The following is a 26,693-nucleotide window of genomic DNA, read 5'->3' as shown; positions in this document are numbered from 1 at the left end:
GAAATAGCAGGGTTTAAAATAAATATGACCAAATCAGAATTAATGGGCCTGAACCTGTCCGGAGAAACCACCAAGGCCATAAAACAGCAATACCCACTGCGATGGGTAACTTGCTCATTGCGATATTTGGGAGTCAATCTTACACACAAATTATCAGACCTATATGAAGCAAATTTTCCCCCCAAAATGCGGGAGTTATTCAAAGATCTAGATCGATGGGAGGGGTTGGAGCTATCATGGATAGGCAGGATACAAGCGGTAAAAATGATGATTCTACCTAAGATATTGTATCTTTTCTTGGCACTGCCGCTACCGATCCCCAATAAATTTTTCCGACAATTAAAACGTAAAACATTTGCATATATATGGAAGCATAAACCACCAAGAGTTTGAGCGGAAATGCTCTATCAATAAAAAAAAGGGGGTATGGGAGTACCAGATTATTATCGATATTATCAAGCAGCACAGTTGAGGATACTGGTAACATGGGTTAACGCTGAAACAAAACCATGGCTTCAGATAGAAAAACAGTGGGTGGGTATGCATCAACCTGCCATGCTGCTATGGCAACCTAGAAAGCGAATCAGAGCAATGGCGGCACTCCTACCAATAGCAATTCGATTACCACTCCTGACTTGGAGCATGCTACGTCAGCAGTTTTGCCCAAAGAGAACATATTTCCGAAAGATGCACATTAGCGGAGCGCCGGGTTTTGCATGGGAAGAGGGGGACACAGTGTATAAACAATGGGAACAGAGAGGGCTAAAACGGCTAGGACAAATATGGGAAGAGGGGGTAGTACGTCCCTATGATGAGCTACAGGAGGAATACGACCTTCAACCGCATCATTTAATTTACTACTCAAGAATTAGAAATTACATTCTTCGAAAAGCGAAGGCAAAGTTACAGGGTGAGGAAACAGAGCTGGAACGGGCAATGGGAGGGAGTAGCACCAAGGGATGTATAACCCGAATATATGCAGCATTATTACCACATAGAACCCCCATATTGAAATACACACAGAGATGGGAACAAGACACAGGTACTAGACATGATATACACAGCTGGGAGCGGGCATGGGGCTTTTTGCTAAGTAGCTCTGTGAGTAGTGCCATCATAGAGAATGGATACAAGATACTATATCGCTGGTACTATACCCCGGACAGATTAGCCAAAATGTTACCAGAAGCGTCGAATCAATGCTGGAGGGGGTGTACAGTGAAGGGAGACATGCTACACATCTGGTGGATGTGCCCAAAAATACAAAGTTACTGGAGAGAACTGCTTGGTGTGCTTAAACAAATACTGGGCAAAGAATATCCACTGACAATGGACCACTGCATACTACACTTTCGACCCACAGGACTTTCAAAACCTTTACATCGATTGGCCTCCATGTTTTTGGCGGCGAGCAAGATTGCAGTGGCATCAGCATGGAAGCAACAATTAACCCCCCCAGCAGTGAAAGTGATACATAAAATGGACTACTTCTACCAAATGTCTAAATTGACGGCGGTAAAAAATGGACAATTAGCCCAGTTCTCAAAAATTTGGGATAATTACAAGGAATGGAGACACAAGGCTAGGATTGACCTTGATGCGCCCCAGTTGATGACACCGCGACTCTGAACGCTGCTAAACGCGCATGGACTGAAATACACCATATACCTAGCCACGGGGGCAGCAGTATCGGGACTATTGCAGGATGAAAACAGAAGAGACACAAGGGCAGGGAGTTGGGGAGGGGAGGGATGGGGGAGGGGATATGGGAGTTTTTATATGTAGATCACAGCAATATACTTTGATGTGTATGCTAAACTATATAAATAAAACAGTTAAAAAAAAAAAAGACAAATGAAATAGCCACTGAAATACACCTTGGATTGCACACCATGCTGGACTGGGCCAACACTTTTAAATTCAAATTTAATGCTGAGAAAACACATTGCCTTATCCTCTCCTCTCCCTACAACAAGTTCACGACCTCTACATTAATGACACCTGAGTTTGTGTTACCGATCTCTGAGACTCTAAAAATATTAGGTGTCACTATTAATAGACATTTAACTCTGGAGCAACAAACGAACTCTACCACCAGACAAATTTTCTTCTTACTTTGGAAGCTAAAACGCATCAAACCTTATTTCCCTAGGGACGTATTTTGTAGTCTCATTCAGTCACTAGTCCTTAGCCGCCTTGATTACTGTAATGGGATATATGCAGGGTGCAAAGACATGCTTCTGAAGAAACTACAAACTACCCAGAACACAGCAGTCAGGCTTATCTATGGCAAATCGAGGTTTGAAAGTTTGAGACCACTACGTGAGAAACTGCACTGGCTCCTGGTCAAGGACTGAATCAAATTAAAAATTTGCATTCTGGTGCATAAGATCCTCTAAGGTGAAGCCCCTGTGTATATGGACACTCAGCTTACCACCTCGAAACTCACACATATCTGCTTGCTTGGACTTAAATCTGCATTACCCAGTCTATAGTGGCCTCAAGTATAAAACCACCTACGCCTCCACCTTTTCCTATATTAGCGCACAAATGTGGAATGGTCTACCTAAATTTGTAAAAATTACCCCTGATCATCCGACCTTCAAAAAATATCTTAAGACCTTCTTATTTGGAAAAGCTTACGCTCCAGACAAGCTCCAGACCCGCCCCGCATCTCATCCTATTGAATTCACTTACTCTTTCCACATTTCCCCACCTTTGCTATTACTCCCTTGTCTCTTTCACTTCCATGTTGTTGATTGTTTGTTGTAGAACTGTTGTATGATTTCTGTAGATTACTGTTAGCCACATTGGGTCTGCCATGGGTGGAAAAATGTGGGATATAAATGCTTTTAAATAAATAAATAAATATAAAGTAGCACATATGAGTTTATCTTGTTGGGCACTTTTGATGTAGCATCCAGGATCGCTGTTCAAGGTATAGTGATGCGCAGACTCTCATGGCTGCATGTTTCTGACCTGGATCATACGGTTCAGCAGCGAATGGTGGATGTTCCTTGGTGGGGGGACAACCTTTTTGGTGAGAAAGTAGATCTTGTTGATCAGATCAAGAAGCATAATGATGCTATGGATTCTCTCTCCCGCCGGGCGTCTTCTGCTACTACCTCCTCATCTATGAGGTTTTTTTTTTTTTGGAGGGGGTGGGGGGAAGAAGAGTGCTCCCTATTCCTATGCTAGGTGTAGGTACACTCCTGCTTCTCAACAGCCTGCTCGGGCTCAGCGCCAGCATGCTCGTTCTCGTCAACAGCGTTCGCCTAATCCCCAGCAAAAGCAAGGGACGGGCTTTTGACTGGCTCCAGTTAAGCATAGCCTCAAAGTGTCCGTACCGGACGACTTGCACTTTGGGGGGAGGTTGGGCAGACTGGATGGACCGTAAGGTCTTTCTCTGTCGTTATCTACTATGTTACTATGTGGAATTTATAGTAAAGAATTTTGTATGCTTTAATATTATTTGTAAATTGGTTGCTGCCTGCACATATCATTTGTACCAATAGAATGTATAATACAGTTACGTACATGTCTTTAAGGGAGGGGCAGCTTCCTGAAGAGTTGGGAATTCCTGAAAAGTACACACTTTTGAATTGGAGTACTTGTCGGACGGTTTAATAACAATGTCAGTGTTAGATGATAAAGAATGTAAGCCCTTATTTTCCTCTCTGGTGAGGTTGTGGAAAGGATGTCTCTTTTTAACGTTTTCAAGTTTGATAATGTCCCGAAGGACATTTTCATGGAAAGCTTGTATCATTGGGTCAATATTACCTGGTGGGATCAACGTGGAGCTCCTTGTCATGGCCACTAGTGGAAACAGGATGCTGGGATTGATGGATCTTCGGTCTGTCCCAGCATGGCAACACTTATCTTCTTATGATTTTATGCTGCTAAGCAGTGGATTTTCCCAAAACCATTTTAACAGCTTAAAGACTTTTCTTTTAGAAAACTAATCAAACCTTTTTTAAAGGTTTTCAAGCTAACTGCTCTTACCACATTCTCTAGTAACAAGTTCCAGAGTTTAATTACCTGTTGAGTGAAGAAATATTTTCACCAATTTGTTCTAAATTTACTACTTAATAGCTTCATTGTGTGCCCCCTAGTCCTAGTATTTTTGGAAAGAGTAAACAAGCAATTCATATCCACCCATTCCATTCCACTCATTATTTTACAGACCTCATCATAGCTCCCCTTAGCTATCTCTTCTCCAAGCTGAAAAGCCCTAGCCACTTTAGTCTTTCCTCATAAGTCATCCCATCCGCTTTATCATTTTCGTTGCCCTTCTCTGTACCTTTTCTAATTCTACTGCACCATGGAGCGATACAAAGGCATTATAACACTCTCATTCTTGCTTTCCATTCCTTTCCTAAGCATACCTAAAATTCTATTTAGTTTCTTAGCTGCTGCTGCACAATGAGCAGAGGGTTTCAAAGTATCATCAACGATGACTCCTAATGTGGAACCTTGCATCCTGTAGCTATAGTTTGGGTTCCTCTTTTCCACATTCATCACTTTGCACTTTATCACATTAAATATCATCTGCCATTTGAATGCCCAGTGTCCCAGTCTCGTAAAGTCCTCTTGAATTTTTCACAATCCTCTTGCGATTTAACAACTTTAAATAACTTGTATCATCAGCAAATTTAATTACCTCACTAGTTATTCCCATCTCTAGAACTTTTATAAATATGTTAAAAAGCAGCGGTCCCTGCACAGACCCCTGGGAAGCCCCACTATCTACCCTTCTCCATTGAGAATACTGACCATTTAATCCTAATCTCTGTTTTCCATCTTTTAACCAGTTTTTAACCCAGAATAGCACAATACTTCCTATCCCATGCTCTCTAATTTCCTGAAGCTTTTTCTGAAGTTATCCCTACATATGGGAAGAGATAGGAAAGGCTACATAAAACAGAACAATTCAATACGTGACTTGAAGCTTGGTGTAAAACAGGTTTTTGATAAATAGGAGGATAGGCCAGTACACAGATAAATAGGCTGTACTGTTAGGATGGGCTACATCTTTCTGTGACAGTAAAAAGGATCCTTGAGGAGAAATTCAGATAGTGTGTTTCTAGATGTTTAAACTAGAGGGTGGGGGTGACAAAAGGAATCAAGGGATTTCAGAAAGTTGCTCCCAGGAAAAGCATGATAGCAGTGGGGAAGGTAATGTTAATAACACATGGAAAGCAATAAGCATTAACGCTCATAGTCTAAGTAAAAAGGTTTAAGATTTGCATGCTCTGATGTTTGAGGAAGACTTGGATATTATTGCTATTACAGCGACATGGTTCAATGATTTCCATGAATGGGATGTGACTATACTGTGCTATAATTTTCTTAGGCAGGATAGGGAGGACCGAAAAGGTAGAGGAGATTGGGTGGCAGAGCCGGTGGTGGGAGGTGGGGCTGGTGGTTGGGAGGCGGGGCTAGTGCTGGGCAGACTTCTACGGTCTGTGCCCTAAAAATGGCAGATACAAAACATAGCACATATGAGTTTATCTTGTTGGGCAGACTGGATGGACCATGCAGGTCTTTTTCTGCTGTCATCTACTATGTTACTATGTATGTGAAAAATAATATCAGAGCGGCGGAAATGCATGGAACCTGGGGAAAGGAAGAAGTTATATGGATCATTTTAGAAAGAGAAGATGGAACCTGTTTGCAAACAGGCATTATCTACAGACCCCTGGCACAAATGGAGAAGCTGGACAAGGATCCAATCAAAGATAGCCATAAGCTTGGAATTAAAGGGGAGTGGGAAATTTCAACTTGCCTGATGTGGACTGGAATGTCCCATCGGAAGAACTGGAAAGAAGCAGAGAGATCATGGATGAATGTCAAAGTGCCTTGCTTAAACAAATGGTGATGGAACCCATGAGAGAAGGGTTGATTCTGGATCTACTGCTCACAAATGGAGAAAATGTTTCTAACATCCAGGTGGGTGCTCATCTAGGCAATAGTGATCATCACACGATATGGTTTGATATAAGAGCAAAAGTGGAGCGCAGATGCACAATACTCAAAGTACTGTATTTCAGAAATGCTAATGGTAGATATAGGAGAAGTGGAAGCACAATGGTCCAAGGTGAAAGCTTCTATAAGTAAAGTAAACAAAAACAAGAGAAACAGGGAGCCTATATGGTTCTCCAAACAAGTGGCTGAAAAAATAAGGGCAAAAGATGCTTCATTCAAGAAATACAGAGGAACACAACAAGAAGATCACGGAAAAGATTACAGGATTAAACTCAAAAGAATCAAAAAGGGAAATACAGCTAGCGAAGCACAGGTGGAAGACAAAATGGCTAAAGATGTAAAGAGAGGTGACAAGACATTTGTTACATATATTGGGGAAAGAAGAAAAGCTAGGAATGAAATTGTAAGACTGAAAGATGCTGAGAATGGTTATGTGGAGAGTGATGAGGATAAAGCGAACGTGCTAAACAACTACCTCTCTTCAGTGTTCACGGAAGAAAATCCTGGGGAAGGACTGCGGTCTGCTGCCAAGGGTATATCTGGGAATGGAGTGGATATTGCACCGTTCACGGATGAAAGCGTTTATCAACAGCTTGAAAACGGAAAGTGGACAAAGCAATGGGGCCAGATGGGATACATCCCAGGATACTGAGGGAGACCAGAGAATTTCTGGTGGGACCTCGTAAGAATTTATTTAATAGATCTTCAGAGATGGGAGAGGTTCCACAGGATTGGAGACAAGATGATGTGGTCCCTCTTCACAAAAGCGGGGACAGGGAAGAAGTGGGAAACTATAGATCGGTAAGCCTCACGTCAGTGGTAGGAAAAATAATGCAGTCTCTGCTGAAGGAAAAAAAATAGTTAACTTTCTAGAAGCCAACGAGTTGCAGGATCAGAGGCTACATGGCTTTACCAAAGGAAAATACTGCCAAACGAATCTGATTGATTTTTTGACTGAGTGACCAAAGAACTGGATAAAGGATGTGCGCTAGATGTAATCTACTTGGATTTCAGCAAAGCCTTTGATACAGTTCCTCACAGAAGACTCCTGAATAAGCTGAGAGGGCTGAATTTAGGACCCAAGGTGGTGAACTGGATTGGAAACTGGTTGACCTGATAGGTGACAGAGGGTGGTGGTAAATGGAATCAACTCAGAAGAAAGGAAGATGAGTAGTGGAGACCTCAGGGATTGATAATGGGGCCAATTCTATTTAATATATTTGTGAGAGACATTGCTGAAGGGTTAGAAGGAAAAGTTTGTCTTTTTGAGGATGACACAAAGATAGCTAATAGAGTGGATACCCTGGAGGGAGTAGAAACCATGAGAACAGATCTCCAAAAACCAGAAAAATGGTCAAAGGTCTGGCAGTTAAAATTTAATGGCAAACAGTGCAGAGTGACAAACCTGAGGTGCAGAAATCCAAAGGAGATGTACCTGATAGGAGGATAGAGATTGTTAATCACAACTCAGGAGAGGGACCTTGGGGTGATGGTGTCTGAGGATCTCAAGGTGATTAAACAATGCGACAAGACAGTGGCTACGGCGAGAAGGATGCTAGGCTGCATAGAGAGGGGTATAACTAACAGAAGAAAGGAGGTGTTGACACCCATGTACCAGTCACTGATGAGACCCTACTTGGAGTATTGTGTTCAGTTTTGGAGGCCATATGTTGCTGAGGATGTAAACAGACTTGAAGCGGTTCAGAGAAAAGCAACAAATGTTGTATGGGGTTTACGTCACAAGATGTATGAGGAGAGACTTGGGACCTGAACATGTATACCATGGAGGTAGAGAAAGATATAGGTGATATAGACATTCAAATATTTGAAAGGTATTAATCTAAAATCAAACCTTTTCCAGAGACGTGATGGTGGTAGAGCTAGAGAACATGAATTGAGGTTGTGAGGGTGGGGGGGGGGGGGAGAGACTCAGGAATAATATCAGGAAGTACTTTTTCATGGGAAGAGAGTGGTAGATACCTGGAATACCCTCCCGCAGGAAGTGGTGGAGATGAAAATAGTAACGGAATTCAAAAATTCTTGGGATAAACACAAAGGAATCCTGTATAGAAAGCATTGAACCAAAGAAGCTTAGCAGTGATTAGATGTCAACACCAGTAACTGGGAAGAAAAACAGTGCTGGGAAGTCTTCTACAGTCTGTGCCCTGATTGTGGCTGGACAGATTTGGATGGGCTGAAGTGGGGCTTCGATGACAACTTCAGAAGTTGGAGAACAAGGACAGTGCCAGGCAGACTTCTATTGTCTGGTAACGGAATTCAAACATGCATGGGATAAACATAAAAGAATCCTGCTCAGAAGGAATGGATCCTAAAGAGCTTAGATGAGATTGGGTGGCAAAGCCGGTGGCGGGAGACGGAGATGGTGCTGGGCAGATTTATACGGTCTGTGCCAGAGCCGGTGGTGGGAGGCGGGACTGGTGGTTTGGAGGCGGGGATAGTGCTGGGCAGACTTATACGGTCTGTGCCAGAACTGGTGGTGGGAGGCGGGGCTGGTGGTTGGGAGGCGGGGATAGTGCTGGGCAGACTTATACGGTCTGTGCCCTGAAAACGACAGGTACAAATCAAGGTAAGGTATACACAAAAAGTAGCACATGTGAGTTTATCTTGTTGGGCAGACTGGATGGACCGTGCAGGTCTTTTTCTGCCGTCATCTACTATGTTACTATGTTAAGCACAGAATTCTGATAAAACATTTTCCCAAAAGATTCCAAGACACCGAGGAGTGAGTCTTTGTACTCTTGGCTCTTTTGAGAGTGAATTCAACCATCATGGAATAGTGAGGAAGCTATAGCTTCTCAAATCTCAGAGTGTTTTAGACTCTACCATATTGACCATGTTAGCATGCTGTACAGAGAGGGGAGTCCCACATATTCATTTGTACTTGCTTCAGGATTCTGTGAACGGACACTGTTACAGCTTCTGTAGGGTTTTGTAGGCATAATAATCAAGAAGAAGCTGAGCATGGTTTTACCAAAGGGAAATCGTGCCAAATGAATCTCATTGAATTCTTTGACTGGGTGACCAGAGAATTGAATCATGGACATGCTAAGGACGTAATCTACTTAGATTTCAGCAAAGCTTTTGACACGGTGCCCCACAGGAGGCTCTTAAATAAACTTGATAGGCTGAAAATAGGACCCGATGTGGTAAGATGGATTAGGAACTGGTTGACGGACAGACGCCAGAGGGTGGTGGTAAATGGAATTCACTCGGAGTAGGGAAAGGTGAGTAGTGGAGTGCCTCATGGATCGGTGCTGGAACCAATTCTGTTCAATATATTTGAGTGGCATTGCTGAAGGGGTAGAAGGTAAAGTTTGCCGTTTTGCGGATGATACTAAAATTTGTAACAGAGTGGACACCCGGGAGGGAGTGGAAAACATGAAAAAGGACCTACGGAAGCTAGAAGAATGGTCTAAGATTTGGTAATTAAAATTCAATGTGAACAAATGCAAAGTGATGCATTTAGGGTGTAGAAATCTATGGGAGACGTATGTGTTAAGCGGGGAGAGTCTGATAGGTATGGACGGGGAGAGGGATCTTGGGGTGATAGTAGCTGAGTGTCACGTTTTCCAAAAAACGCAGGAACTCGGGTTGTGAGTCCTTGGGTCACTGCCGAAGAGCGGCAGTGGCAGGCAAAACCACCCCACACAGGGACAAGGCACAACTCTGACAGGGCCAGCTAGACTTCACATGCGCTTGAACACAATTCCTCAGGAATTGAGCCCGAGTGCAGGTGGCCGGCAGGGCTTACCGGACAGGGCAGAAACTGGATACCACCAGGATACACACAAGGACTAGAGCACACAGGGAGGCCAGGCAGAATACCAGACTAGGACTCCCAGACTGACAAGGGACAGAACTGAAAGCTGCAAGCAGCAACTGAAAACAGGGAACAAACACTGGTAGCCAAGAGACAGGACTGAAAGCTGCCAGGCAGCCACTGAACAAGAAACACAGACAACCTAGAACTAGCCAAAGACATACAAATAAGAAACAATACTGGGAAACAAGCAATACAGTACAAGAAGCTACACAAAGACTAAACTAGAATCAGGCAAGAATACAGACTATAAACTGGACTAGGCAGAAGTGCAGCAAGCACCAACAAACCAGGGCCTTAGGCGATGCAAAGGCAAAGCAGAGAGTTTCAAAATGGCTAATAAGCCTGAGGCAGCCATGGGCATAATATATATAAGAAATCATATGAAGGGTTAATTCTGTTAAAAGCTTGGTATTTGAATTGAATTCTTATTTCAAATTTCAACTCTTTACTCTGTAAGTGAAGTGAAGGTATGCCAGATGGTTCAGATTATTGAACTCTAGCGTTTGCCGGGCTGGGTTAGAAAGGTCAGAGACAGGAATTTCTTTCACCCTGGTGAATGATGAAAGCTGGCTCAACATCTGTACATTATTAGGCATACTGAATAGTTTTGTAAGCAGGCAGTTTGTTTAGGATTAGGCTGAAATAGATTAGAATTTAGAAGTTCTTGCTTATAAGGAATACTGATTCTGTGTATTTTAGAATATGTTCTATTCTCTGTAATTTCTATGTAGAATACCTTTTTAAATCTAATGTTACTCTCTGCTGTATTTTCTAAGCAAGGACTGCAGTGAAGAGGTCAAACATGTGTTTTGACTTATCTGCAGTTCTGGCTGGTTCAATGTATAAGCTAATAGGTGAAGAAGGTCAGGAAAAGTCTTGATTAATTATAGGTAACTGTAGGAATAGTCCTGAAAGTAATAACAGACCATAGCCGTATGCCATTAAGTAAGACTGGCCCTTGACCTCTTTAATGAATGCCAGAGTTTAGTTAGCAGTTAGTACTAGGAATATGAGAAATCAATCATAATAACATGTAAGAGACTGGAGCCCAAATGTCTGGTGTAAGGGGCCCCAGGTCACAGGTCAGTTTAGGATGTCTGGAACCTATGTAACTGATATTTGTATGGAGCTGATTGGTTGAGGCAAAGTGACCAATCTATTCCTTAACCAATTGGAGAGTAAGGGGGGGCAAGGCTAGGAGGGGGATAGAACAGTATTTAAGTAGGAGCAGAAGCAGTTTACGTCAGAAGGAGAGCTGGAAGAAAGCTGGAAGACAACAGGAGAGACAGCAGAAGAGAAGCAGCTGAGACAGAAGCCATAATATCCAGAGAGCTGAGACAGAGGAGAAGAGAGCTAGAACTGATGTCCTGCTTTGTTTGCTGGCAAATAAAGAAGATTACTCTCTCATACTGGTGTGTGCTGTCTGACTCTTGAAGTATCACAAATTCCTATCTCAATTCCTGCAACAAGCCCAGCAGCAGCTGAGGTCAGCTGCAGCAATCACCAGGCAACTACGGGTGCTGTGTAGGTTCAAACAAAACAAGCAAGTCTGGCAGGCTGGATGATCCGGACTGGACTGGGCTGCAGTCTGGAACAGGAAACAGCACACAGACAATCCAATGCAGACAGTACAAAGAGACAGAACTAACACAGGAAGAACAGACAGAAGCCAGCACAGAAGCTGACCGCCGGAAATACGGTGAGTCTGAGAGGGATCATGGCCACAGACGTGACACTGAGGATCTGAAGGTGACGAAATAGTGTGACAAGGCGGTGGGCCGTAGCTAGAAGGTTGCTAGGATGTATAGAGAGAGGTGTGATCAGCAGAAGAAAAGAGGTGTTGATGCCCCTGTACAAGTCATTGGTGAGGCCCCACCTGGAGTATTGTGTTCAGTTTTGGAAGCCATATCTTGCTAAGGATGTAAAAAAAATTGAAGCGGTGCAAAGAAAAGCTACGAAAATGGTATGGGATTTGCGTTACAAGACGTATGAGGAGAGACTTGCGCACCTGAACATGTATACCCTGGAGGGTGATATGATACAGACATTCAAATATTTGAAAGGTATAAATCTGCAAACAAACTGTTTCCGGAGAGGGGAAGGCGGTAGAACTAGAGGACATGAACTGAGGTTGAAGGTGGCCAGACACAGGATATGAAATGAGATTGAAGGGGGGCAGACACAAGAAAAATGTCAGGAAGTATTTTTTCATGGAGAGAGTGATGGATGCTTGGAATGCCCTACCCGCGGGAGGTAGTAGAGATGAAAACGGTAATGGAATTCAAAAATACGTGGGATAAACATAAGGAATCCTGTTCGGAAGAAATGGATCCTCAGAAGCTTAGCCAAGATTGGGTGGCAGAGCTGGTGGGGGGAGGCGGGGCTGGTGGTTGAGAGGTGGGCCTTGTTCTGGGCAGACTTCTACAGTCTGTGCCCTGAAAATAGCAGAAACAAATCAAGGTCAGGTATACACATAAAGTAGCATAAAGTAGAGTTTAAATTGGTCGTATGAGGTCTTTTTCTGCTGTCATCTACTATGTTACTATGGTGAGTGGCATACACGTGAACCATCAGGAGCAAGCAAGGACAGGATAAATCTATTACCCGACCAGGAATTTGTGACTTTGACTAAGAACTTGCCAGACTTATTACTAAACTTATGAAAAATAAAAGAGTGATGAAAAAGTTACTTTTTGGTGCGTTCATGAATCAACGAATTCAACGCCGCAAGCTCTGACAACATAGAATCTCGAGTTAAGGGAAACAGGGTACCGAGATAAGTGCGCTTCGCCACTTTGTTCCAGATGAAATATTCCCTGAGCTATTCTACGTGCACACATATATGAAATAATGTCTCCCCTCAAGACTGACTTCGAGGTCTCCCAATACAATTGGGTCTCTGACTCATGACAAGCGTTAGCTTCTGCAAAAAAAGACCATTTCTGGCGTAAATAATCCAAAAAATGAGTGTCGTCAAACAAGTAAGAGGGGAACCTCCACTGACCACAGTGAAGCCGTGACAAACCTAAGTCTATATCCACCCAAATGAGAGTATGATCTGAGATTTCCATCGCCCCAATCTCAGCATATGAAATCTGTAGAACAAGACTAGCATTCACAAGAATGTAATCGAGGCGGGACCAACTACCATGAGCAAAGGAAAGGTGAGTATAGTCGCGAGCATCAGGATTTGAAAGACGCCAGGGGGCAACTAAATGTAGCGCATTGCATAAATAAGGCAAACCCCATCCCCCACCCACTACTAGAACAGCCAAATAAGAGGATTGGTCCTGTTGACCATCCAGCACCTGATTAAAATCTCAAAAGATAATCCAAGGGGCTGTGGAATGCTGAATACCCAACTTCACCACATGTTGAAAAAAGGCATGATCATACACATTCGGCCCACAAATATTAAGCAAAAACACCTCTTGTCCCATAATATTCAAATGCAGTAAAAGATATCTCCCATTCTTCCCACCCGAGATTGACATTGTAAATTTTTATGAATAAGGACAGCGACACCCCCCTTTCTCCCCTGAGCTGAGGAAAAGAAACACATGTGATGACTTCCAGTGATATCCCATCAAACCCAAGATGAGTATCTAGATACGGAAGTGTACTACATTGAAAGGGAAAGAAAAGAAAAAAAAAAGGCAGACACTGAGGAACATTAGAGAAAACGGTTATACAAGCAACAAAATGCATTAAGGAACATTAAAGAAGACAATTATACAGACATGTCCTGCAAAGGGTAAAGCAGCAAATGTCACTCCGAACGCAAGTACCACAGGCATACTCGCCATCGTCCCACCAATTCCACTCAGCGTTACTCGGTGTCATACACTATTATTCTTGCTCCGAGACAGCCTTATTCAGCCAATCTAAAGCACCTTCTGGAGACTCGTAGGAATACCAATGACCATCACAATAGACTCTCAAAATCGCTGGGTACTGTAGCTGGAACTTGTAATTCTTTTGCACCAAACTCACACAAACAGGAGACAACAGTCGCCACAGCAATGAAAGCGCCGCAGAATAATCCTGAAAAATACGCACGGGACTGCCTTCATAGCGCACTTCCTCCCTGTAGGATTTATAATAGTGGACGAAAATGTTGTTTTTTACTACTCAGCCTTAACTGGGGTAATGTTATAGCCACCTGCATATGAGTGGGTTTTGTTCTGATGGCTGTAATTTGTATCATTTTCCTTTTTCCTTTTGATATACCAATAAACAGATCTAAACATAATAGTGGATGAAGGATTCTTTTTGTGTTGAGTTATGAAACTTAGCTATAATCAGTCTTGGCCTCTGATCTCCGGGTCGCTTGGCTCCCAGCCGGTGCACCCGCTCCAACCGAATAGGTAATGATCCCTCCATTGGGACTGAAGTGTTCCAGCTCCTGTCATAAAGCCTTTTCAGGTACCGACTCTAGAATGCCTACAAAGCGCAAATTGTCTCTGCGAGCTCGATTCTCCAAGTCCTCAAGCTTAGCATGCTGTGCACGTAACTGATCAGCCAGTCGCAAGAGCTCTGCATTATGGGTCTGCACACCATCTTCCAGATCCGATACCCTGTACTCAAGCTCTCCCGTTCTGCGGGCAAGGTCCGATGCTCCTCACCGCATCACGTGATCCTCTTAGAAAATTTATAAATGTAGAGTTTGACGCTAGTCTTCATTTCTTAAATAAAAGGGGAAAGCGCTCAGTAACATTGGACCTTGATAGAATATCTACCTATCAAAATATGCATGTATTCAACCTGAAATTAAACAGTCAGAGAAGATTCAAACTTCATAATTTTAGTAAATGGGCACTGGGTGGTAGTTCTGTACCTTCAGCACAGAAGTTACTAAGTTCTGAACTTTATAACAGAAGTTATTAAGTTCTGAACTTATAATTCACTAGTAAAAAAGGCCCATTTCTGGAACAAATGAAACGGGCGTTAGCAAGGTTTTCCTGGGAGTGTGTATGTTTGAGAGAGAGAGTGTGTGAGAGTGACTGTGTGAGAGAGTGAGCCAGAGTGAATGTGCGGGTGTGTGACATAGAGTGAGACTGTGTGTGTGTGTGTGTGTGAGCCTCCCCTCCCCCTCCCCTGTTCCTTAGGCCGCTCACCCTCTTCCATCCTCCTTCCTCCCTCTTCCCCCCTCCCAGTTCCAGCGTGGCCCCCCCTCCCTCCGTCTTTCAGGTTCGTGCCCCTCCCTCCCAACTTCAGGGTCCCTCCCTCCTACTACTAATCATTTGTGCAATGGTTCCCTCTGACGTTCAGTGTGTCTCCGTCGCACCCTGGGCCCCCCCCCCCCCCCCGCCGTGCAGGCTTCAGGCGATCACGTGACCCGAGGCATGCGCGAGGCCGTCAACAAACGGGATCTGAGTCTGACTCCTGCCTTCCCCGCCCCCGTCATCATCGCGTTTTGACGCGAGGGCGGAGCTACACTTCCCTGTTATCTAGTATAATAAAACGCACCCTCGTTCAGATGCCCTACTGTTCCGCCCTCGATGTCATCACGTTGTGACGCAAGGGCGGGGCAGAGAGACCTGGTCTGTTGGATGGCTTCACCTCCACGAACCCTTCAGGTAGTGACGTCAGAGGGCTTCAGAACGTTGAGGGAGCGTTTTATTATAGTAGATAAGTTCACGTGCTACTCCATATGACCCATTAGTGCAAAGTGCAGTTCTAACTCTTTCAACTCACTGAAAATTCTCAGAAAGCATACATTTGAATAATAGAATCTGAGCAAAGTATTATGGTTGCCATGTTTGTCCATTTGAATATGTAGAAATATAAGGGTCAGCAAATCATAACTGATAGAAAAGGCATCACATATATTTTGTTGGCTCTCATTTCTACTACTAGAATCAAACTTCATGAATATTTAAAAATAAAATTAAAAATATTCATGGCACGAATAGGTTGCTGGTAGTTTCACATGGACAGCTTTGCCCTTATTTTTCAAGAACAAATGGAACTTAGTTGCAAACTCGGCAAAAAAGAACCCATTTACCCCTTAAAAATTTACAAAACAAATATCTGGTAGAACTAATAAATGCTTAACACTTTTTCACATAACTCAGTCTAATACATACAACCCTGCTCATCAAGAAAGTGCTTATGGAACACCTACTCGCATTAAAAATAAAACTTACCACATTAGGAATTACAAGATGCAATTCAGTTGTTAACAAGGCAACATAATCTTCCATAAACAAACTTTTTCGGCCAAAAGTGCTGAAAAATAAAAATAACACATAAATGTTTTACATGTGTGTAGAAATTAGTGATCAATTTAACACAAACACTAATTTACAAAGTCCCAACCATGCATGTTGGCAGTCTTAACAAAGCAGTATTAACATTAAGATCTGTGATATGCATAGCTTCATTCGACTGATTGTAACACAGGATTCCTTGTTAAAGTCAGCAAGTGTTCATGCCACTATGTTAACGCCCATCATTTAAATATATTTCTCAAGGCCAGTTAGTGAGACTTTCTTGGGTTGATATTCATCCACTAAGGTTGATGATTTTTTTAAAAGATAAAGCAGAGCTCTTACAAAATATCTTAATATTTATTGCTACTATCCAGATAGTGGCTGGCACTGATTATTCAAACAATGTAGTCTCTGCTAGAACTTATCCAGATAGCAGCAAAGTTCAGTCTGCAAGCCAGATAGAAAAACCTTGATCTGACCTAAGTTATCCAAACAGTGAACTTAATTTTGCTGATATCTAGATAAGTTCTGGAACTACCCTGACATGGTTCATGGAGAACCATGAATGGGATATAGTTATAACTGGCTATAATTTATTCAGGAAGAACAGTCTAGAATGGTCCCAGAGGACTGGAGAAGGGCAGATGTGGTCCCTCTGGGAATTACAGACCTGTCAGTCTGACCTCAGTGCTGAGTAAACTAATGGAAACGTTTCTAAAGCGGAGGATTGTGAGGTTTCTCGAATCGAATGAACTGCAGGACCTGAGGCAGCATGGTTTCACTAGAGGCAGGTGATTGATTTCTTTGACTGGGTGACCAAACAGTTGGACATAGGAGGGGCTCTACTACTACTTATCATTTCTATAGCGCCACAAGGCATACGCAACGCTGTACACCATACACAAACAAGAGAGTCCCAACTCAAAGAGCTTACAATCTAGATAAGACAGGTAGATAGACAGAACAATTAAGGGTAAGGGAAAGGGAATAAAGAGGTGATGATAAAGGACAGGACAAGTGGGTAGTGGTTAGGAGTCAAAAGCAGTGGCAAGTGGGTAGTGGTTAGGAGTCAAAAGCAGTGGTAAAGAGGTGGGCTTTAAGTTTGGACTTGAAAACGGTCAAAGACAGGGCCAGACGCACAGGCTCGGGAAGTTTATTCCAGGCGTGAGGTGCAGCAAGATAAAAGGAACAGAGTCTGGAATTAGCAGTAGAGGAGAAGGGGACGGATAAAAGAGATTTATCTACAGAACAGAGTACTCAAGGGGGGGCGTAGGGAGAGACAAGAGTGGATAGGTACTGGAGAGCGGCAGAGTGAATGCACTTATAGGTCAATAAGAGAAGTTTGAATTGAATACGGAAACGGATAGGGAGCCAGTGGAGTGACTTAAGGGCTCTAGATGTGGTGTACTTGGATTTTAGCAAAGCCTTTGACATGGTTCCGCGTAGGTGACTGATACATAAACTGAGTGACTGACTGGGTTAAAAACTGGTTAAATGGAAGGAGACAGAGGTAAATGGAGCTTGCTTCAAGAAAAAGGATGTAATCAGTGATGTACCGCAGGGATCAGTCCTTGGGCCGGCTCCTTTTAACATCTTTGTGAGTGTTATTGTCTGGTAAGTCTTGTCTCTTTGCAGATGATACCAAACTCTCTATTAGGATGGACACCCAAGAGGGTGTGGATAACATGAGGCAGGATCTAGCGAAGCTTGAAGAATGCTCCAATAATTGGCAACTAAGATTTAATGCTAAAAAATGCAGGGTCGTGCACAAAGGGAACAGTACAGTATAGGGGTGAAGTACTTCTGTATATGAAAGAAGAGCGGGACTTGGGGGTGATTGTATCTAATGATCTTAAGATGGTCAAATAGTAAGAAAAGGTGACAGCCAAAGCCATTTTCTTCCATAGTCTAAATACAAAATTAGAAAAAAGACGTACATTTCCAAAAAATCAAACATCTGTGAACAGCATATCCCCCTTTCCTTTCCTTCCCATCCACGAGCAGCTTGCCCCCTTCTCTCCCTCCTATCCATGTGCAACTTGCCCCCTTCTCTCCCTCCCATCCACGAGTAGCTTGCCCGCTTTTCTTTCTCCCTCCCATCCATGAGCAGCTTGCCCTCTTCCACAAGAAGCTTGTCCCATTCTCTCTCTCCACCCTCCCCTCCCGGGCCTACCTTACAGCACTGGTGGCACTGCCGCTGACCTGCTCACTGCCGCTGCTTCTTGAAAATGGCTGCTGAGACTTTTTAAAGTCAGCCATTTTTAAGAAGTGGCAGCAGTGGGGAGGTCAGCAACAGCGGGCAGGAAAGAATGGGGTTCCTTTCTGCCTCAAAGAGACCACCAGACCACCAGGGTGTGCTACAGTAGGTTTGGGGGGGAGGCCAGCCTGTCAGCCAGCCAGCCACCCGCAGCCCAGAAACCCAGACAAACGGGCTGGCTGGAAAAAAGTCCAGATCCCCGACAGTACCCTGCAAAGGAAGACATGTCTGAGGAAATCCGGATGTATGGTAACCCTAGCCCACCATCATGTAAAGTTCTTGCATTTGCTACTATTTCCTTTCCTCAGCTGACAGCAGATCCTTCGTACTTTCTGCCGATCTTCAATCCTACTCCTTTTCAACAATCTCCCTCCTCACCCCATGGACACTCACTAGTTCTACTGATTCTCTCCAAAGAGCAAAGACCTGTGCAGAGCTCAGCATCCCCCACAGCACTTGCAGTTCAGCACCTCCTTAGTCCTTCCTGTGACTAGAAGCCCTCCTACTGGCTGGATCCTACCACAGCCTCTGCACTGGAAGGGGAGGGGGGAGCATTAGAGAGCTGTAGTGGGCTTAACTCTGAAAAATATCTACACACTTAACCATACTTTTGGCTTTGAGACAAGCAGTTTACAAATTTGTAGAATCCTGAAAAAATCCAGACAGTTGGCAATCTTAAGCCTCCTGAATCCTGAGCACATCTGACAGGGCCCCCTTAAGCTTTTGGGCCCGCTGCACATGCCTAGTTTGCCTATGCCTTGATCCTGCTATGGGGACTGAGGAACATTTTAGAAGTCATGCGGGTCCCAGCCAATATTCAAATAAGGGCCTGCATAACTGTCTTATGTGGGCCTCAGCTGAATATTGGCTGTGACCCACATAATTTATTTATTTGTAGCATTTATACCCCGCACTTTCCCGCTCGATAGCAGGTTCAGTGCGGCTTACAGAGTATGGTACAAAGTATCACAGATACAATACAAAGTATGCTCCAGTGGCCACTGGTTTTCCAATTAACTGCAGATATTCAGTGCCAGTGCCCAAGCATCACCTGGTGCTGAATATCTGGAGCTAATTTAGCCACCACCAGTCAGCATTTTTTTTTAAACACTGACTGCCATCAGCTAAATATTGGCAGGATTGCAATTGTCAAAGTGTCAGAATGACCACATAGGAAACCTAATAAATTTGATTTTAATCAAAAATCTTATTTGAATTTTCAACTTACGTAGACACAGACATTCTTTTTTTCAGAGCATCCAAAGATAATCGAGTGGCTCTCTGCAGACTGTTCAATAACTGATGGCTATAGTGATTATATAACTCTTTACATTCCTGTGAAAACAAAGACTATTAGGAACATCATATACAACAGCAAAATCTTACCAATATATCCAGACATCAACAATATTTGGAGTGGTACTTGGTTAACTAGCCAGAGAAACTAGGACAGAAAAAAAGGCTGTCCTAACTCTTTTGGATTAGTTAACCAGTCAGCAGACTGAATATTGCTGTTAAGTGGGTAACCCCCAGCTCTACCCACACTCTACTGCCAGACCTCCTCAACAGTGCTTGGATAGTGCCGAGGTGGTATGACCAGACTTCAGCTGCACTATCCAGGTAAGTGAGAAAACAGCAAGGCAAGTATTCCACCATATCCAATGTGGAAGATAAAAGCAAAAGGTAGGCGTAATAAGATAAACAGTATTTATTTAAAATCTAAAGGCTCCCAGAGATTTAGACATCTGCGCCCAACATGGCCATGGTTCGCCTTGAAATGGTTATATCAGAGGCTAAGTTACCAGCTGGTGGAAAATTACAAACTTCACGAGCAATGCTCCGTTCTCTGGGAGTGTTTGTGTAATTGAGTCATGCACCCTATTGTATGCCTGGTCAGAAGGCTTACTCTGCTTCTTCAAGTAGCATGCTGATCATCCGCTATGATATTTGTATATTTCTTTCTTTAGTTAATTGTCTTATATAGTGCCATATCCAAAAAGATATAAGGCTGTCACTTATAAGCACAGCCACTCACAAACCAGCAAAAATCTAGGAACTCTGGAAAGGATAGGATGGGTACAGATTCTAGATTGAAGGTGGGGTAAGAAAAAGTGTGAAGGAGGAAGGTGGAGGGTTATGGTTGCACAATTGACAGGACAGATAGGAGTCTCTTGTTGCTCGGCAGGTTCTCTCCCCTTTTCATTTTGCCTGCCAATTCACACAAAGGAATGTAACTGGCACTGAAAGCACTGAAGGCATGGGGGGGGGGGGGGGGGGGGGGAAGGGATGAAGTGGAAAGGGTGACGCAAAGCGAACACCATACTGCAGAAGGCTTGCTGCAAACAGTTTTCACTCTGCATTCAATCACTATAGATTACTGATGTCCTGCACTTCAGCATTTTTGATTCACCTCCCTGATCCCCTTCTCTGCTGGTGCATCCAGTTGCACCCTGTATGGCTGTGGTCGATAGTGTCGTTGCTGAGCAGGCACCTCTGATGGGCACGAACATACAGTGAGAGACTGAAATCTTCAACGTGTAGTGAGTGCACCAGCAGGAGAAAGTTAAAGATGGAACTTGTGAAACAGTGAGGATGACAACTTTCCTTCAGCCTATATAGCCTCTTTCTCCAGGAAGAACTAGGAACACAGGCTACATGAGTCCTGGAAACCAAGAAGTTGGTAGTGCCAGGTAACTTACTGCAATGGGAGGCAGTTGGCTGGCATGAAAACTCATGTTGTGCAATTGTCTGGTGAAGGGGATCTAGGATTTCCACAATCTGGTCAGACACCTCTTGCCACTTTCCATTACCATCGACTACCTCAGGGTTTTTGTCTTGCTTCTGGAAATAAGATGTTCTTCAAGTGTTCTTAGTAAAAATTAAAAAAAATTGGGCATATTACTGCTGTGCTAAAAATGGTCTTAACACGCAGGAAAGACCCTTGTAAGGCCGCACTAAGGCCACTTTTAGCGCAGCTTTGTAAAAGAACCCCTAAATGTGGTAATGACAGATGGCAATATGCAAACATGAAGAGAAAAATTGATTAATGATGTGTAATGTTTGAAGTCATGTGTTAATTTATTTTTATTTTTTGATATATCCTATTTGATATATCATATAAGGATAAATGTGTCCGTAAGAAGAAACCATGGTTCCAGGACCAACTGAGGCTGCTGCAAAGACAGCTCCATCACTCCAAACGGCTCTGAAGGAAACATGGGTCTGAAGATCATGGGCTGAGGTTTAAGAGTCTGTCTCAGTTCTCTAAGCATCAGATTAATGCTACAAAGAAAAAATTCTTTTCAGAGGAGATTAGTCATGCACCAAACTTAAAATATATTCTATTCCCAGTGATCTTACAGTTCCTCCTGTGAGGCCTGCGTTCCACTCTTACAGCTAACAATCTAACAATCTATTTCTGCTCAAAGATCACTACTCTGCGACAGTTGATAGAGAGTCCCAATCACATTGTGGAATTACTCTCGCAGAATACCCCAACGCTATCAGTTGCAGAACCAACAAACTGCTATCCCCTAACTCATCCTGTACAGGGTTGAGTTGAGTCTCAATTGGAGGCTTCCTGGGTTGCTTCAGTTTTGCCCCCAGTAGATCCAGGTTTGTCACTTAACATAAGAACATAAGCTTTGCCATACTGTGACAGACTGAAGGTCCATCAAGCCCAGCATCATGTTTCCAACAGAGGCCAATCCAGGTTACAAGTAAATGGCAAAATCCCAAAATAGTATAATACATTTTATGTTGCTTATCCTAGAAATAAGCAGTGGATTTTCCCCAAGCCCATCTTAATAATGGCTTATGGACTTTTCTTTTAGGGAGATATCCAAACCTTTTTTAAACCCCACTAAGCTAACTGCTTTTACCACATTCTCTTGCAGCGAATTCCAGAGTTTAATTTCATGTTGAGTGAAGAAATATTTTCTCCAGTTTGTTTTGAATTTACTACTTTGTAGCTTCATTGCGTATCCGTAGTCCTAGTATTTTTGGAAAGGGTAAACAAGCGATTCACGTCTACCGTTCCATTTCACTCATTATTTATATGCTTCTAACATACTTCTCCGAGCCGTCTTTTCTCCAAGCTGAAGACCCTAGCTGCTTTAGCCTTTCTTCATAGGAAAATCGTTCCATCACCTTTATCATTTTCATCGCACTTCTCTGTACCTTTTCTAATTCCACTAAATCCTTTTTGAGATGCGGTGACCAGAATTGCACATGGTATTCAAGGTGCACCATGAAGTGATACGAAGATTCTCATGCAGAACTAGAGATTCCATCTATAACACCAATAGATTGTGTTTGCTCACAGTTAGAACTACTACGCCACCTCTTGATCCAATGCCCATGTCTCTATTGAAATGTTTTTCCCCATTATTTCTTCCTTTCATAACTAAAATGGTACAGAATAACATAACAGACATTCAACCTGGAAAAAAAGCCACCATTTGGCCTACACAGAAAGCAGTTTGCCAGAATAAGGATCTGGTAACCAACTATAGGCCAATAGATCAGTTTCCTTTTCTTTCCAAAATCACCAAAGTGGTTGATTTGACATCGTACCCAAACAGGTGTACCTCAGGGCTCTGTCATGGGACCACTTCTTTTCTCCATCTATACTTCTTCCCTTGATGCTCTGATCTCATCCCATGGTTTTCAGTATCATCTTTATGCTGATGACTCCCAGATCTACCTCTCCAAACCAGAAATTTCAGCAAGAATCCAGGCCCAAGTATCAGCCTGCCTGTCTGACACTGCTGCCTGGATGTCTCAACGCTGAACTAAACATGACCAAAACTGAGCTTCTTATCTTCCCCCCTAAACCCACTTCTCCTCTTCCCATTCTCTATCTCTTTGGATAACATCCTCCCTGTCTCATCAGCTCATAACCTTGGGGTCATCTTTCACTCATCCCTCTCTTTCTCTGCACATATCCAACAGATTGCTAAATCGTGTGTCATTTCTTTCTCTATAATATCACCAAAATTTGTCCCTTCCTTTCTGAACATACTAACAAAACACTTATCCACATCACCTCTCACTTGACTACTGCAACTTGCTTCTCACAGATCTCCCACTAAGCCATCTCTCAATCTGTTCAAAATACTGCTACACGACTTATATTCGTGTGTGTTAAATACCGTAGCAATTTGTGTATGTGTGTGAGAGAGAGTGAGTGTGTGTGTGTGTGTGTGTGTGTGAGAGAGAGAGAGAGTGTGTGTGTGTGTGTGAGAGAGAGTGTGTGAGAGTGAGAGAGAGAGAGAGTGTGTGTGTGTGTGGGGGGGGGGGTGCTGACTTAGTGTGTGGGACAGAGAAAGACAGAATGTTGATTGATTGTGTGTGTGTGTCACAGCCAAAGAGACACAGCGAGGCTGTGTGAGAGAGAGAGTCAGTGACGATCCTAGGTCGGCTGCCACCCGGGGCGGATCTCCAATGCACACCCCCTCCCCCGGGTGCAGCACGACCCCCCCCCCCCCCGGCAAAATGACACCTCCCCCCCCCCCGGTGCATCAAGCCCCCCCACCCCCCGGGTGCATCTTTAGCTGCAGGGAGCAGCCTCACGGCTCTCAGCTCCGCTGGCTCCCTGCTCCCTCTGCCCTGGAACAAGAAATAACCTGTTCCGGGGCAGAGGGAGCAGGGAACCAGCAGAGCCGTCAGGCACGCGGCACCCCCTCCCCCAGTAGCGTGCACCCGGGGCAGACCGCCTCCACTGCCCCGCCCTTGGTATGCCGCTGGAGAGAGTGATTCACTGTGTGTGTGAGATACCGACAGAGTGTGTGTGTGTCAGAGACTGTGCCTGTGAGCCAGAGAGAGGGTGGGGCGCAGGGTAGGCAATTTTCGAGGAGGGGGGGCGACGTGCACAGAGGGGGATCAGCGGGGCCAGTCAGGGGTGGGGAGGGTAGTAGCAGGGGTGGAGGCATTGCCAGGAAGTTTGTGCGCTTCTGTGGCTGACATTGTGTGTGTGTGAGTCAGAGGGGTAGGGGCGGGAGTGGCGATTTTGGAGGGGGGTGGGTTGACATGCACGGAGGGAGATCGGCAGGGCCAGACTCGGAGGGGGGAGGGTAGCGGCATGGGTGGAGGCATAGCCAGGAACTTTGTGCGCGTCTGTGACTGACATTGTGTGTGTGTGAGACAGAGGGGTAGGGGCGGGAGTGGCAATTTTGGAGGGGGGGTGGGTCGACATGCACGGAGGGGGATCGGCAGGGCCAGACTCGGAGAGTGGGAGGGTAGCGGCATGGGTGGAGACATCATAAGGGTGTGTGCGTGTGTGACAGACATTGTGTGTGTGTGTGTGTGTGTGTGTGTGAGACTGAGAGGGGGTTTTCAACAGGGTCGGGACGTGTCTCGGGGGTGGGTGAAGACAGTTTTTGAAAGTCAGGGAACATGCATTAAAGTTAGTGAGCGTCACCTCCCTCCTTACCGGTACTCCGTAATTGAGCGCGGTGTCCTGCACACCGATAACTGTGGAGGGAGTGTTTCGTGTCAGGCAGTGTGGAGCTGTTTCTGGTTTTTTTTTGCTGACGCCGGTATCTGTGACTGGAGGTTGTGGTCCTCGTCAGTAGTGTTTTGGGAGGGCGGCAGCCTTGAGCCTTTTCTGTTAGCTGTCAAATATGCACGTGCCAGTTTGTGGTTGGGGGGGGTTGGATCAGCTGTGAGTGGGTTTGGTTTTCATTGGTCGCTCATCATAATGGGTCCAGTGACATCAGTGAGAGCTACGGAGCCTAGCAGACCAACTCCAAAGGAGCCACGGTCCCAGGCAGCAAGATTAGAACGTTGGAGGCGAGAATTATTAAATAGGATAGACATCCTTTTGACACTTTTTAGTTTTTATTTTTGATTAAAGATTTAATTTAATCGGTTAACATTTAAAAGAATGTTTATGGTTTAAGTTTATTAAGGAGAAAACACATAATAAACATGCACAACAACATTGTCATCAACAGAATAAATTACAAGTAAGAAAACAATGATAAGAATCTCTGGACATATATGTCTTCTTCATAAACCCAATCCCCATCTCTATCCCACCACTCAGCCCCTCCCAACACCCCCCCCCCCCTAGAACCCCATTCAAGAATTGAGCATTAGAGGGTTGGGATGTGAAGACGAGAGAAAAGGGTCCCATATGCGATGATAAGCCAAAATGTGTCCAATGCACAGGGCTGTCAGCTTAGACATCAAATGAAGATAGTCCAACTTGCGCAAAACCACACGAAGCCCAAGTATAGTAGGGTGTTTCCATGCTGCTGCTAGAACCAATTTACTGGCTACAAACACTTGAGTAACCACATGATAAGTAGTAGATTTCTCCTTGTGGCCTAATATGTAGGAGATAATGGTCCATCTTCATGGGGTAGGAGATCTTGGTTAAGCTTGAAACAAATTTCAAAACATTAGTCCAAAATGTTTGAGCATGCGGGCAAGCCTACCAAACATGGCACATGTCCCCCACTAGCCCACAGTGGCGCCAAAACAAAGCAGAGTACAAACAAAACATTTTAGCCAAGCGCTGGGGGGTATAGCACCACCAATAAAGTATCTTATAACCATTTTCTACCAATGCATTAGACATGGATACCTTAAGTAAAGATTTAAACACCTTCTCCCACTGCGCATAGTCATAAGAAACACCCAATGCTTTCTCCCACTTTAGTAAATAAAATGAAGATACATACCTGTAGCAGGTATTCTCCGAGGCCAGCAGGCTGAATATTATCACCGATGTTTCGTTGTCCGCGACAGCCCAAGAGCCAGAACTTCTAAAAAAATAAGAACTTTCCAGAATGCGACGTTGCACGGATCAAGATGCACAGCGCATGCGAGAGCAGGTTCCCGCCCGCGACGTGAGCATGTCACCTTTTGTTAATAAAAAGCAAAATAGAGAAGAAAAATTCCAAAGGGGAGGAGGGTGGGTTGTGATAATATTCAGCCTGTTGTCCTCGGAGAATACCTGCTACAGGTATGTATCTTCATTTTCTCCGAGGACAAGCAGGCTGAATATTATCACTGATATCCCTAGCCCCCAGGCTCACTCAAAACAATGAACATTGGTCAATTGGGCCCCGCAACAGCAAGGACATAACTTAGATTGACCGAAAAAGAAACACAACTGAGAGTGCAGGCTGGAACAGAACACAAATGGGCCTACGAGGGTGGAGTTGGATTCTAAACCCCGAACAGATTCTGCAACACCGACTGCCCAAACCGACTGTCGTGTCGGGTATCCTGCTGAAGGCAGTAGTGAGATGTGAATGTGTGGACTGATGAACACATTGCATCCTTGCAAATCTCTTCAATAGAAGCTGATTTCAAGTGAGCCACTGACACAGCCATGGCTCTGACATTATGAGCCGTGACATGGCCCTCTGGAGTCAGCCCA

At 44.1% G+C, this 26,693-nt stretch overlaps 1 protein-coding gene across 1 annotated transcript in view; it reads right to left on the bottom strand.

The window, feature by feature from the left end:
• DNAH8 (dynein axonemal heavy chain 8) overlaps positions 1-26,693 on the bottom strand; it is a 1,267,128-nt gene that overhangs the window by 809,766 nt on the left and 430,669 nt on the right. Inside the window, 2 exon segments of the mRNA XM_030199255.1 lie at positions 15,979-16,060; positions 19,530-19,636. Coding sequence (XP_030055115.1) covers positions 15,979-16,060; positions 19,530-19,636 — 189 coding nt within the window.

Source organism: Microcaecilia unicolor, chromosome 3 (genome assembly GCF_901765095.1).
Source record: "Microcaecilia unicolor chromosome 3, aMicUni1.1, whole genome shotgun sequence".
Lineage (NCBI taxonomy): Eukaryota > Metazoa > Chordata > Amphibia > Gymnophiona > Siphonopidae > Microcaecilia > Microcaecilia unicolor.
Note: the sequence above shows the minus strand (reverse complement) of the source record. Positions and strands in the feature narration are given on the sequence as shown.